General features: G+C 41.8%; 2 protein-coding genes across 3 annotated transcripts in view; one reads left to right on the top strand and one right to left on the bottom strand.

Moving 5' to 3' along the window:
- The window catches only part of bnc2 (basonuclin zinc finger protein 2), a 149,677-nt gene extending 146,255 nt beyond the window's left edge, over window positions 1-3,422 (bottom strand). Inside the window, exon 1 of one of the 2 annotated variants that reach the window (XM_084006676.1) lies at window positions 3,224-3,422. In XM_084006676.1, coding sequence (XP_083862802.1) covers window positions 3,224-3,226 — 3 coding nt within the window. In that variant the 5' untranslated portion in view covers window positions 3,227-3,422. The remainder of the gene's footprint in view (window positions 1-3,223) is intronic. The other variant, XM_084006678.1, reaches the window with a different exon arrangement.
- A 9,012-nt stretch (window positions 3,423-12,434) lies between these two features.
- The window catches only part of cntln (centlein, centrosomal protein), a 78,565-nt gene continuing 76,045 nt past the window's right edge, over window positions 12,435-14,954 (top strand). Inside the window, exons 1-2 of the mRNA XM_084006451.1 lie at window positions 12,435-12,698; window positions 12,853-12,940. Of these exons, the coding sequence (XP_083862577.1) occupies window positions 12,860-12,940 (81 nt within the window). The 5' untranslated portion in view covers window positions 12,435-12,698; window positions 12,853-12,859. The remainder of the gene's footprint in view (window positions 12,699-12,852; window positions 12,941-14,954) is intronic.

The following is a 14,954-nucleotide window of genomic DNA, read 5'->3' on the forward strand; positions in this document are numbered from 1 at the left end:
GGGAGATGGAAAAAAATGCAGCAGAGGGGGGATTTGGAAGAGCTGAGTTGTGCAAAAATGTGTCCTATCATTTGAAGCTTAAAACAAAAGAAAGACTGAGCGAGTGTGTGTGTGTGTGTGTGGCTTCTGCACACACTGGGTGTGTTCTTGTACTGAGACCAAAGTTTTCCTGACTCGTTGCTAAAGGAGTACGATGGTGTTTGGATTAGACGCAAAAAAAATCCACTTACAGTTCAAACACAGCTAAACACCGAGCGGGATTTTAATCTCATTAATTCGCCATTTCTAAGAGTAATCTGTATTCACACTACAGAGGCCATGCTTTAGTATAGCAGATTAAAAAGCGTCAGAGATTTGTGATAGGACAAGACAGAACATATCTTACATGCTCATGTCATAACAGCTGTTGGCCCACCTCATTACCTGTCCGACGTACGTGCTGTTTATTTGTCTTTTATTTAATTGAAGAATCACATGAACACAGACCAAAGTATATAGAGGAAAGTGGAGAGTTTTCATGAGTGTAAAGTGTGCTGAGATTTAGTTTCGTACTTTGTGTGTGCTCAGGTCCACAAAATTAATTATGTCTACTATATGTATATTGTTTTAAATCAAGTGTGTCTCACGCTGTGCCCTTTATTAAATTAGGACTCCTGCCATCCAATTTGTTTGAACATTTCACAGTGTCTCTGTTTAGTCGCTGCAGCCTGCGGCTTCGGTTACAGGGGTCTTGCTTTGAGATTTTCATCTCAAGCCACCACTATGTATATGACCCACACACACACACACACACACACTCCCCCCTTTTCAAAATATTACCTTTTCTGTCACTGCCAAGACACGCTATCAGTCACCCGAGAGACTATTGGGGCCGATGTTGTTGACGCTGAATATCTATACCTGTTAGCGTGAGTGAAAGTACACATTTCCCTTCATCTAAAATACATTTTTGTTTGTTTTTTCTTCCTGCTCCGCGCTCGCCGCTCACACATATTTCCTTTCACCCGCGCATCGCCAGGGTTGAAGCTTTTAACATTAAAGTGCAGCCTCGTTGTGACTGAAATTGTGCCGAAAATGGGTCTGAACATGAAGGTCAAGTAGTGATTATCTCCCTAGATTAATCACATAAAATATGGGGATGAGCGAGTACACAAATGGAAACAAAATGAATAAATGTGCTAAACGGGTTGTCAATGGGTCCTTTTTATACACTAAGCACCCATTCTTTTCAAATAAAAAAAAAAAAGAGCAGGGATTGAGTAAGAAAACCAGGGGGGAATGGAGAGGGTGAAGTGGAGGGGAGAAGAGGAGGAAAGAGTTCTGGATGTGAGCAGTAATCAGAGGAAGCCAGCAGGGGGGACAGGGAGGGTTGTTGGGGTCAGAGCGGAGCACCACTAAGCAGCCTTTCTCTTCATTAGCAGCCTCTCTAAGGGGGGCGTCACAGGCCTACCTGTCCAGTAGATTATTGAACCAACTAACCAGTGGCTCCCACCCCACACACACACACACACACTCTCCGCTCTCTGATACCCACAGACCCAGAGGAATCACGACCCTGCTGCAGCCTCGCTGACAACTTTAATTTTTTCTTTAACCTCACGTAACGGCGCTATAGGCAGAGTCTTCTCGGTGCATAACAGGACATTTACCTCCAAATCTACTCCATTAGTTTATGCCGTTGCCTTTTATTTTTTCGCCGTACGTATTTCCCTGCAGCACGACATTCTCTGCCAATAACTCTCGAGAATGTAAGTTTTTTTTTTAGCTCGTGTGACTCGGTGCGGTGTAAAGGACATTTGAATTGCACGGACCCCTGACTGGTCTGGCAGAGAGAACGCAGCGTGGAGATAAAAAGTAATGAAATGACACTCCAGGAATGTAAATTGGCGTTCTTCAGCGTAGCAGCACCAGCTCAGGCTCATGAAACATCCCTGACACACACCGTGAACGGGCCAAAAAATATCCTGCGAGACATTAATCTCACACATCTCACTGGGGGTAAGTGTGAAGGTACGTTTGTGCCTTTAAGTGGGGGCAATTCATCTCAATCTCTCGCTCTCTTTCTCACCGGTCCCCTTTTTTCTCTCCCTCCGTCTTCCCTGACTCCTGAAGGCATCAGATGTGTCCACGCTGAAATGTCCTCCACTAACATGAAATGCCTCTGTGTGCTTCTGCTTGTGTTTCATGATCACAGGTTGGCCAAGAGCTCCCAGAGTTTTCCTTTAGAGGAACCGCAGGAATACACAAACAGTCACTGGAACAAGTGTATTTAACACACACAAAAATAAAATAAAACCTGTCAGATTAAAGGCAACAACGTAAAGGACCTAAAGCTTTTCGTTTTTGCATTAACAAGCATGGACAGTCTTGTCTGTGTTTTTGTATGAGATAAAGACTTCCAGGCTAAACATCAACTGAAACAAGACAGTGAATATTTCAAGAAATCAATAAAAGGTTGCAGAAAAATAGCAATGCACTACAAGCAGGAATTCTGCAGAAAGGTGAAGCAGGATTTCTCAGCAGAGGGATTTTAGGCCTGGGGGAGAAGAAAGAAAAATGTGGAGAAATGTTGCTGCCAGCTATGAAATGAAGTCTGCTCACATTTATTTAAGTAAACACATTTTATCTGTGCTTGCTATCTGAAGACATTGCACGAAATCTCGTTGAATCACAGCATTCGGTGGCTTGTGTGCATTTCTATGAAAAGGCCCAAATCTACAGGTAGTATAGAACTAAATATGATGTCATTCTCTCCACCTTATCTTGGTGAACAACGTCACGTAAACTGTTTTAATTCGTTAATGGGCAGCAGAGAGCACTTTCAAGGCCTGACGAAAACTCTACAACTATATAAAGTTTGTTAACTTAACTTTGATCACGGATCGATGTCTCGTTTCTGTTTATGGCCTTTGTGTCCTCACAGATGCTACACTGATTAGTATTGATTTTTGTAAGACAACGATGGAATGGAGGGGGGGTCACAATAAGGATAATATTTTATTTTTCTTTTAAATGTAAACAAATCATGGAGTCATATGAAGGGAAATAAAGTAGGCTACTTTTAAAGACTTGTTTCTGCTCTGATGAGTGCAGATGGCAGACAGAAGTTGTAAAAAGTTGTTCTAAGAAAAAAAGTTACCAATTCCATAATGTAACTTTCACGGTGTGTTTCATCTTCATAACTTTAAACAAGCACGAGCGACAACAACACAAATATATTTACCATTGCTGCATGTTGTGTCTGACAGACCCCGGGGCTCCTGGCTCTTTTTAAAAAACTTGGCGTCCTCAAAAAAGTCTGATTTCGCCCTCAAGTGGGGAACTTTCTCCTCTTCAATGCTTCAACGCTGTCTGAGGGGGGATTCGCTGTCGGTGCTCCTTCCACTGCGCTCTCATCGACGTTTATCACACAACACGGGGGAGAAAACTCTCACTCTTTTTTTTTTTTTATCCCGAGAATCACAGCGTGGATGAGCTTCTCCACTGAGTGAAAAAAAAAAAAAAAAAACGCGCGTCAAGACGTTTTTGGAAACGCGCCGGTCTCGCGGAGAAGAAACGCACGAGCACGACGCTCTTGTCCCCCCTTCTTCGTAAACTCAAAGTCAGACGCGACAGTTAGGGGATCGCTTGACAACCAGAAGCTGTCTTGTAACTGCTTGTTCTACCTTGAGGGGAAAAAAACGCAACACACACACACACATAAAAAAAACCGCCTTCCTTACACTCCCCCGATGGTTTCCTTCTGCGGAGTCAGCGCAGAGCGCCGAGGAGAGCTGAGCGCGAGCGATCCGGGCTCGTGGAGAAGGTGGCTGCTGTGAATTCCAACCAGGGTTTTTTTTTTTTTTTTTTTACACGCCGTGTGTGACTGTAACCCGAGTGACTGCGGGTCCGCAGAGGTTTTTTTTTCTGTGCCCAATGCGCTGATTTACGATGTTGTGTCAGCGGGGAAGAGTCACATCTTTGTGAGACAGAAAATGTGGCGTAAAAAAAAAAACTCCCTCAGCCCTCAAGATAAGAAAGCGGCAGCGAGGCGCTTTTATGTATTGTGGTCATAATAACCTGCGTTTTAAACAATATCACCATATGGTTAAAGAAGAAAGGACGCATAAATAATACAGAAATAATACACTTTTTTTATTTCCTGTCATCTTTGAAACTGCAGGGGGAACGTTTCACTAATGCAAACTTTCACTTTTTTCTTCTCTCCACTCTCTCTCTCTCTCTCTCTGGTCTCGCGGGTATAGCACGCGCACTCCACACGCGCACGTGTTTTGGGAAATAGTTTACGGTTCTCTCTGTGTACTGCAGCGATGTGACACTGATTTCCTCCGCCGCGTCCCTCAGAACCGCGCGCTCATTAAACTTTCAATGTGCGCTTGTTTTTATGAGGATTTTTTTGCTCGACATTTTGACTGAGACATCTCGAGAGTGAAGAGTTGAAGGAGCGATGTGTGCGTGCGTGTGTGTGTGTGTGTGTGTGTGTGTGTGTGTGTGTGTGTGTGTGTGTTTGAGCAGAGAGAGAGAGAGAGAGAGACAGCCCGCTCCTCAGAGCCACTGCCTCAGCCTGACTCCTCCACTGGGGGTGAGAGAGGCAGCAGCACAATCCCAGTCCAAGAGTCTGGAAGCCCCGCTTGCATGTTTGGTCAAGGGGTAAATAATAGATCAGGGATTAGGCTTGTGTAGAATTCATTCCAGGGTAACAAGCTTACAGTGGTCCCAGGATATGCATATTCATTCCTTGGCCAAGGCCGTGGGAGAGCGAGGACCATATGCCTTGTTTGTCAGATGGCTTCCATTGCTAATTAAATGAGATATTACATACTTATGCGAGCTAAAAAAAAAAAAGGCCTTTAAAGGATTGTTCAGAAGAAGAAAGGAAAAAAAACTAGGTGTTTGAATCACTTTGCGTCAACTTCAAATGCTTTGATGCTGCTTTAATTTGACTCAGGACGTGTTTTTTTTATTCAGCAGTGTTGATTAAACCATAGACACCAGGGGCTGTGGATGAGTAATGTGACATAAACTGCGCATCAAAGCAAAACATGACCTTTTTTTTTTCTGCTTCGCTGTTGCCAAACGATCAGATGAAAACTCTCTGAACACACAATGATGATGGTGGTGGTGGGTGTGCAGCTGCACTTTATTTTCAGCTTCAAGCTACTTCTTTAGTTCATAATTGTTGGAAGCATTGTGCTTCTGTATTGCCGGGTGGGCGGCGTGAGCAGGGTTAATCATCCCCTTAGCTTATTGTTGCTGAACCAAAAAGTTAATTTAGAAATGAAGGTATAGCTCTAAGCTCTGGTGCAACCCCGTCTCCTAGAAACCACATTTACACTAGTGTGCGAGAGCAAATACATGTAGAGAGGACGTTTTTTTTTATATATATATATATATTTTTAAATATATATAAGGTGCAAATTGTTCTTAAAAACATCAGAAAAATGTTTACAGACAGTGTTTCATTAGTTTTTCTTAAACTGCTCAGGGCAACTTAAGTCCAATTTACTTGACTAACAAAATGTTTGGCTTTTGGGTGGAATTTATGGAAAATGTAAATCGTTCACGCTACAGTGATATATCATGAAAGTAGGGCATTTAAGTAGAAGCATACAATGGTGATTTCCTCATCTCAAACAATGTATTGAAACAAAAGCCAGCAAAAGTGGTGGGTATGTCCACTTGTCTGGCTTTCTGGGACTCTTCCAGTCTCTCTGTATCTCTGTTGCAACCTGCTGATGACACACTGTGACTCTCTAAGCTCAGTGGCCACTTCCCTCTGACAACATCCTGTTTGAAGCCTCGCAATGGAGACGTACTGTTGATCAATTGTTAGGTATCGTCTTGGTCTCATGATGTCAGAATGTGAACAGCATTATGAAGAGGACTGTTTAAATACCAAGTCTAATTGAACCAGGGCATTGATTGGTCGATTCAAGGACCAAACAGCTGTTGTGAATTTAGCCGTTCAGCTCCTTGTTAGAGAACAGCAAGTTTAAGTTCACCTGTAAAGGTTATAGTGCCGAATATCCCTAAATTTTGGGAGAAGTGTATGTGTTTATGTACTTTGTGAATGTATATTTGGTTATAGTTAGGGAATGTTGAAACTTGACCGTTACTATGCAGGACAGAGAGCATGGAAGCAGTGGTCCATTCAGCCCTGTTCAGGTACATCTGTGGAGATGATTCCCTCCACCAAGGAGGCGGTGTTTTTGCTTTGATTCCTTTGTCTGTTTGCCAGCAGAATTACAACAGTACTAACCTAGTTTTCATGAAACTAGTTGGAAGGATGTAGCATGGGTCTAGGAAGAAATCACGTGGCAGATACATGCATGGAACTGCCCCTGGTGGAGGTGTCCACTCTCCAACGGCCCTTCTAATGACTGATACATCATGTCAGTGTATCTGATAGCCAATAAATAAGTAGCAAGTAATTGCAGAGATATAATGGCTTAATGCTAATATCGTACAGGGAACCTTTAAATGTTTAGCCAGTAAAGCATCTCGATAGAGGAGAGCGCATGTTTATTTGTCCCAGTGACAGGATCCTGCTGTTCACTAATTACCCAGTGGGACCACTGATAATGAGCTATTGAACCTGCTGCTGAAGTGTTCCACCTCCTGGGAAGGCCATCAGCAGCGAGTTGCGCCGCTGCTGGATCGCCGATCCATCAAATCTACAGAGGTCCTCCTGTTCATTAAGTTCCGGTTACTACCAGACAGGTCCAGAAAGGTCAGATTCACCATCACCAGGATCCGCTGAGACTTTTCACAGAACTGGCTCCTACTACAAGTTGTCTTTTCAAAACAACAGGCAGTTGATGGTTTTCAAGGGTGTTTCTTTATTACCAGTGCGGTGACATTTCTGATGCCACGTAAATGTCACACTTATGGTATTCATGGTACTCATGTTTATTTTCATGCCTCAGAGGTTTTCAGCCATATAACAAACACCACCCTCCATTTTTCAACCTTCAGTTTAGATGAGCATAAAGACTTAAACAGCAAAACAGTGATTGTGATCGTTTATGTGTAAAATATGTGATTGTAAAAGAAGAAACATGCACTACTCACAAAAAGTTAGGGATATTTGGATTTCGGGTGAAATTTATGGAAAATGTAGAGTTCATGCTGCAGTAATATTATATCATGAAACTAGGGCATTTAAGTAGAAGCATGCAATGAACATTATGATGAAGAGGACTGTTTAAATACCAATTCTAATTGAACAAGGACATTGATTGGTCCATTCCAGGATCAAACAGCTGTTGTGTGCTGTCAGCTGCTTGTTAGAGAACAGCAAGTTTAAGTTCACCTGTAAAGGTTATAGTGCGTTTTAGGTTCATCCTGAAATTTCACCTGAAAGTCGAATATCCCTAACTTTTTGTGAGGTACAACTGTACTAGGATATAAAAAACCTTGCCCTAACTCATAAAGAAGCAAGCAAAAAGTGTTGGAAATGAGACCAATACCTTTCTCATCCATAAGCCGTTTCCCGACTGGACAACATTTACTCAGGGCGATCAATGTCCCATGTCCTTGGGTCTCCTCTCTCTCATAAAAAAAGGGAAATATGAACTTAAATACAACCTCACCACCTTAATTTACCCTTTTCACCAAGTAAAGGACAGGCTCTCTAGGTAGGAGCCCGAGGGAAATAGCCTCACTCCTTGTTCCCACACATCCTGAGGGGGCTAACCGGGGTTGGGATGGCACGCTAGCTGGGTGAGCCGCGAGTGAGCTCAGCCCTGAGGTCCACAGCACTGTGGACACACACACACACACACGCATGCACGCGCACACACATGCACGTATACGCTGCTGCCTCTAAGAGGTGGGTCTTGTGTGGATCAATTCTTCCTTTATGAAAGCTCTTGTCTGTTGAGGATAGGACCAGAAGGTCATCAGATGGGAGTCAAACAGAGGTCCACGCCATCTCATTGGGGCTAGGGTTAGGACATGAACAAGGGGGCTTGTGCACACAGCATGTGGTGGTGGTGGTGTGTGTCTGTGTGTGTGTGTTTGGGTAATGCAAGGCCAGCGAAACATCACATGCGTCGAGGGATGCACATGAAGGCAATGCCACCGCGTCATGATGAGAAAAGGTTTTCGAACTAGATTTGGCTGATTTACGTGCACAGATAATGTATGTCCGAAGGCGGAAAAAGGGGAAGTGGTAATCAATGGTTTCTCTGTCCTGGGGTTTTGTAAGGCAGTCCAAGGTCTCACAGGATCCAGCATGAGGATGGCTCATGCTTGAGGTCAAGAGTGGCTGATAATTCTCCCACTGACAGCGAGAGTCATCCTCGGGGCACCGCTCCAATAGAAATGTGTACAAACAAGTTTTCAAAATGTCAGCGACTGAACACAAATTTAGTGGGCAATTCCCAAGATTCGTCACGGGTCGGTTTTCAATTCCAAGAGGCAGCCGGCGCGATAGCAGCCTTTTATTATCTAATCGCATTCAACGAGAAGACATTAGAGACTCGCTACAAATTGAGTCATCGGCCTCGCTACAAAGTGACTGTTGTTCAAAGACTCATTGTGGCTCACGTGTCGGAGCGTGTCTCACTTCAATGCAGCGGGGGTGATGTTCTACTAAACACCGTGCGAGGTTTGATATCCCCAACTGGCATTTGTACAATCAATGTTCCTTTAAAGCAGGGGACTTGTGACTCTTTAGTAGCTGCTGTCATCCCCCGCAGTTCTGAGGTTCTTTCCTCCCTCAGCATCAAAGCGAGGCCACATTAATGCAGACGATATCCCCACTTACCTGAGGCGGCAGGCGGAGACTGCGCTTTCACAATTCTCCACGGAGTGTCACGTATTTTTTTTTTCTCTCCCCCGGATGTGCCTTCCCTTCCTTCCTCCGTCAGCGTCTGCCCACCAGGGCTTGTCATTTGGTTCTTGAATTTTTCATGCAGGTGCATTTGCATGATCACAGTTCTGTGTCACTCCCCCCCCCCCACCCACCCACGGAAGTGAGACAAGCATGCTTGTTGGGATTGTCAAAGCAAGAGCCGTCTTGTTTCAAGGGGTGGCTCTTCACGTTTTAACAGTCTGGCAATTAGACATGAGAGGCCCACACGGGAGACTTCAAACCAGGGTCGGTGTATGCTTTGTTAACGTATTGTTTAGAATAAGCTGTATGTATTGAGTCTGTCACATTGTGGCGTCCAGGAAAGAAGTTAAACCGCGCTTTCTACTATTCCGGTGTTCGTCATTTGGTTGGGTGGGGCAGTATTAGTATTGTTATGACATCCCTATAAACCAACGGGCCACTGATATCAGCAAATTAAGACATTTTCACTCTCCACTTCCTTTCATAAATCTCTTAACAGTGGATGTTTTTTCTTAAAATATAAATATAAGTATTATTGAATATAAAAGTCAAAACTGCTGCAACATATTTGGATCTATTATTATTTTAATTATGTCAGGGAAATTCCATGAAAACTAACGTGAAGAAGCTTGTGTCATCTTGTGAGTGTTTAATTTCAACGACACTTTAACAATGAACTGATTAGTTACATGCACCCAATAAAAGTGTTTAGATGAAAGAAGTCAAATGAAATAATGACAGAGGTTGAAGTGAGTGTGTGGAAATGTTTAAAAACGCATGAAGTACGTCATTGGCGATATGGAAGAGTGCTCGGCAGAGATCTGCCTTTTATGTTCCTGTAATGCTCTAAGATCTGGATTAATCTGTCATTAGTGGGACAGACAACAAACACTTGGGAGATCCAGTCTGCTTCAGACATGTGGAAAGAGCTGCAGCAGGTACTGTCACAACAAGGTGGAACACGCCTGCGTAGAACATGCATGCAATAGTGTCTGGGGCCAAATTATACACATTTGATGATGAAAGAGGGGATAGTTAAAAAATGATCCCTTTGAGTTACCAGCTTCCTCAGAGAGAGAGAGAGAGAGAGTTGTGTAATTTGGCTTTCTATCCTATTCTGCCACACGGTACGCCTCTTAATTTAATCTGTTTCAAAGTTTCTTTTATGAGAATTTGTGAATGACTTTTGACCCTGAAGACGAAGGTGCAACTGTCGGGATCTGCCTCAAAACCCTGTTGCAGATGTAAGATGATCATCAGGACAGAGAGAGAGAGAGAGAGAGAGAGAGAGAGAGAGAGAGAGATACACCATGTGTCAGTTTGTGCATCTGAACAAGAAACAGGGGGCAGGCAGATGTTGCGCATTATGTACCAGTCTACTGCCTCTAAAATTGTTCCGCAAATGAGGATCTTAATGAGAAGCAGTGTTCGTGGGTCAAGGAACAGCCTAATCATGCTAAGTCAATTGCATCTTTACTCTCTCTCTCTCTCTCTGTGTGTGTATGTGTGCGTGTGAAGCAGGGAGCAGATGAACCAACATTTGTCTGACTGAAGAGGAGTGCCAGTCCTCATATTTCTTCATTTTCCTCTCTCACCCTGCGCTCCAAATCTGGCTGGACACTTAAGCACATTAGCCACACAATATGGAGTTGTCTTGTCTCACCAGGAAAACAGATGTCAACCACGTGGTTGTGTTCATTTTCCCTCGCCTGCATCCAGTTCACAGAGATCCCACTGATGATTCAGAGGCACCAAATTGTGGACTGCGCATAATGTATTTGACCTTACAGCAGAGCATTAAAAACATATTAAGACCAAGGCAAATATCAACAGGGGTGAGGTAAAAGTGTGTCTATTAAAAGAAGAACATTTTAAATGTAAACTGCCATTTAAAAGATCAATGTCGTATCTCAATGTCACTTCTCTCCGCTGTCATTTGTGTGACTGTTGAGCTTTGATATAACAGCAGGGATTTATAGGCTTGTAAAACAGCACTCACAGACACAGGGGACCCCTCAGTCAATATAACGCGTTCACGTGTGTGTGTGTGTGTGTGTGTGTGTGTGCGTGTGTGTGTGTGTGTGCTATGCAGCACATCTCCCTATATGTTGCCATTTCTTTAACACTACTGTCATTTTCTTGACGATTTTAATGTTCAACCTTACACACATACAGCCCCTTTAATATCTTAAAGTCCTGCAATTTCATATTTTATATGATTTAAATATTTTTATGTTATAACACATCATTACACTTAAAGATTCAAGTGCAACTTGTTTTTAATTGAAGTCACATTTTTATGAAAAGCAATAAACCATAACATCACATCACAGTATTGCTGTTTAAATGTTTGTACATATTCATAATAATTACCATTATGATTATTATCTATAATAATACTAATTATTAGTATTTTGTATTACTTGTATTCTTTTGTTAAATGTTATGTATCCTTATGGGAGAGGTCTTAATGTCCATTGGACTTTTTCATAGAAAGCATTTTGATTTATTGAGAAAATGCACAGGTCTTTAAAATAACGTTAATGATGGTTTGCTCCGTCAGTACGCCATGACAGTGTAACAGTGAGTCAAACCACTCGATGCCCGGACCCTGAAACCACAGCAGCTACATGTAATTCAACCATCATGGTCTTTTCTGATGGTGACATGTCAAAAGGCCTAAAAGTTATTAAGTGGGGAAAGAAAACAAATGAATCATTGCACAAATTGTAGCATATCCTATGCTATTTGAATAATTTACAGCCAATAGATTTCACCCATGTTGGTGTGGTTTTGATCTGAATCGTTGCTCAGAGTTGATCTTGGTCAGCTAAAATGTGCTTCTGATGAAAACTCAGTGGGAGGCATGGGCGGACGGAAGAAGTCACCACCAGGGCAATTTTATGTTCTTTGGATCCTATAAAGATTAAATCAATTCAGTTTTATTTGTCACATACACAATCATGCACAGTACAACGTGCTGTGAAATGTGTTTGTGCCTTCAAAAACAACTAACATTGAATACAATAACCAACTAAGATAAAATGTCACAATAAAAACAATAAATCAGTATGATTCGGAGAACTGAAATAAAACTGTGAATCAACCATAGAATGACTTTCATATATATATATATATATATATATATATATATATATATATATATATACAGTATATATATATATATATATATTCCTGTTTTGATAAACTACTAATTAGAGTCTTTAAACTCACAGACAATAATCAAATATCATATTAACGGTGAGATTAGGTTAGGTGTGTCCACATTTAATAGGCATACGTTTGACTCTAGTGTCCTCATTATTAAAAAAAAGAAAAATGTGAAAAGTTTGAACTGAAGTGTCACTCTTTTCTTTAATGAGCCTATACAAACCTAATTAGGTAAAGGACCATTTAAAACAAGGTACTCGGACCCTTTGGAAACCACAGCATTCGGATTTGTATCACTCTGCCGTACGTCAACTGTAACCGTCGTAAAATGACGTGATTACGATGACGACACAGGGGGACACAAACCGGAAAACAGCGGGCTTGTTTGAAAGCAGGAAAGCGTTTTCAGTAGTTATTGACAACAGTGTGACTCACTGAGGAAGTTTGTTTGGATTTTTTTGTAGAAAGAGCTTACAAATCGTGCTTTCAAAGAAGGCACGAACTCCGCCGTCTGTGCCTTCTTTGACGTTGTGCTGACTTAACGCGGAAGTCTGTCATCAGCAGTCAAGAAACGACCAATATGACTGTTTGACGTTAGCTTAGATAGCTACACTAGCACTATGTCGTTTTAGCGAAGGGCTGGGACGCGTCTGTTGATATCTGCGTGGTAAGGAAGTTATCGAAACGGGTAAGAAATAAACTCTGTAACGTTAACTTTTCGTAAAGAGCCTCCGTGAGGTTTGTTGTCATACAAGTGAACGAACGTGTTTACATGCGATAATGTGCTATTTGTCCATCTGCTTCAAAGTGACCGACGTTATATTATTTGCTTCCTTTTTAAGCCTCAAAATGTCCCTGAAAGACGACAGTCGCATCCTGGTTCTGGAGGAGCAAGTGGAGAGTTTATCAGATGAGTTAATGCAATGCCAGGTACGTGTGAACGTGTGTTAAAAGGGCTGAGCACACACACACACATGCACACTTGTTCAGTGGGATTGCTACAGAATAGGGACACTTATTGAGTGAACTGATGACAGTTCAATAAGGTTGGCAATCGTGGGGCCACTGAGTCAGCACCAGAAGGGAAAAAGGATTCTTCATGTGTAGTAGTGAGTGTCCACTCACTACCACAAACACAGTGCTAGTGTCAGTACACTAGCACCAGCTGTTTTGCTGTTTCACCAAGAGTAATTTCTACTTTATTAAATGTCTTCTCATTTTTTATTTTGAATTGATACATATCTAAATCAGATACATTCATAATGTGCTACATTGTTATGTGTGTGTGTGTGTGTGTGTGTGTGTGTGTGTGTGTGTGTGTGTGTGTGTGTGTGTGTGTGTCTGTGTGTGTGTAACATCGTTAAACTATGAACTATTTCTGTGGAGATGATAATGCTTGCTGGAATGTATATTGATCACCCATTTCTGTGTTGCCTCACCTCATTTGAACTAATAAGGCATGAACTCATGGTGATAGTTTTGAGTTTGATGATTAGCATCTGACAGTTATGGAAGAGCATATCTGTTATCTGGGAATTAGTTGTTATTTAAAGATTTGTTGATTTTACTTTATTGCAAAAAGCCCATTTGAATGAAGTTGTCACTGACTTGGTTTTTTTATAATCTGCAAAATCAGTAAATCATCTGACCACAACTGACAATTGAATAAATCCCCTCCCCCCACTTTTCTCTATATATTGAAATAAATACAAACCTAAAGACACAGAAGTGTCTCATGAGCAGATTTGAGAACCTTTCCTTTGATTGGGGGAGGGTGTCCTCGCATACTCACCACTAGGTGGTGCCTAATAACATGAGTGAAGTTAACCCACCAGCTTCTTACTTTGCATATTCACAGTACCTTGCTTTACAGGTAGACAAACAGACAGTTGTGGGGTTCACCAGATGATGTGTTACATCCCAGTTTTTATTAGACTGTAGATACCACCCGACACATGCAGTGTTGTTTGGCTATAACAACAAGTGTTGCTCTATTTATCCCCTGTAAAGTTTGACTTTTGAAGTTACTTCTTAGAGTTTACTTTTGAAAAAGAAATTTACATCTTTGTATCTTCTGGCACAAGACATCCTTACGAACTTGTATCGTAGTGCAAATGAATGCATGCAGCTTTGTAATTCAATAAACAAAAAAACGTTTGAACCCTTTTTTGCATTTGTATATTCATGACACTATATGTGGGGAGACCATATGTGTTTTCCAAATGTTTTCTAAGGTCGAATTGCTGTGGTGTTTGTTCACCTAACAAACCACAAAAATGCCCAACTGCTATGCGTCACTTACTTATTTAAAGCATTTATACTTTTGTCCATCAAACATTTTTGTCACCTTTATACGGTAACATCTGGGTTAAAGTGTTTCTTTCAGTTGCAAAGCACTACATTGTTGTACTGCTAGTTTACCAGTCATACGATGTTCACTTCAGACAGCTCGCGCTGCCTTACATTGAACATTGAAGCCATCCTTGGTGGTCTCGTCTAAAGTAGAACATCAGTGATTCTGTCTATCTAATAGGGACCTTTAGTTGCGCAGTGTACAATTTAAATAGTGGCATTTGAATACCACTGATGTCTTAAGTCTCTGGCAAGATGTACTTCAGGACAGCCATTAACTACAAAGAGTTTCATCTGTCGGCCAGCAAATGTTCCTACTAGACCATGCTAATTTTATTAACATGTGGCTGAATTCCAGATGCTTTCTTTGGTATGTTTAGCCCATGGTGTTTCGGTGTCTAGGTTCAAAATGAATAATTCAGCCAACATCAAACACACATTCAGTGCATCTTTAAGAACACATATGGCAAAGGAGAGATCTTGATGAGGGTCCTGGCTGAACACTTGTCCATGGAACGGCTAATGGCAGCCAAAGGCCAGGCAGGGGAGACCACCTATTTCATGTCAGCCACACACTGCTTAATTTTATCGT

The sequence above is a fragment of the Eutrigla gurnardus genome (assembly GCF_963514095.1).
Source record: "Eutrigla gurnardus genome assembly, chromosome: 3".
In the NCBI taxonomy this organism is placed as follows: Eukaryota; Metazoa; Chordata; class Actinopteri; order Perciformes; family Triglidae; genus Eutrigla; species Eutrigla gurnardus.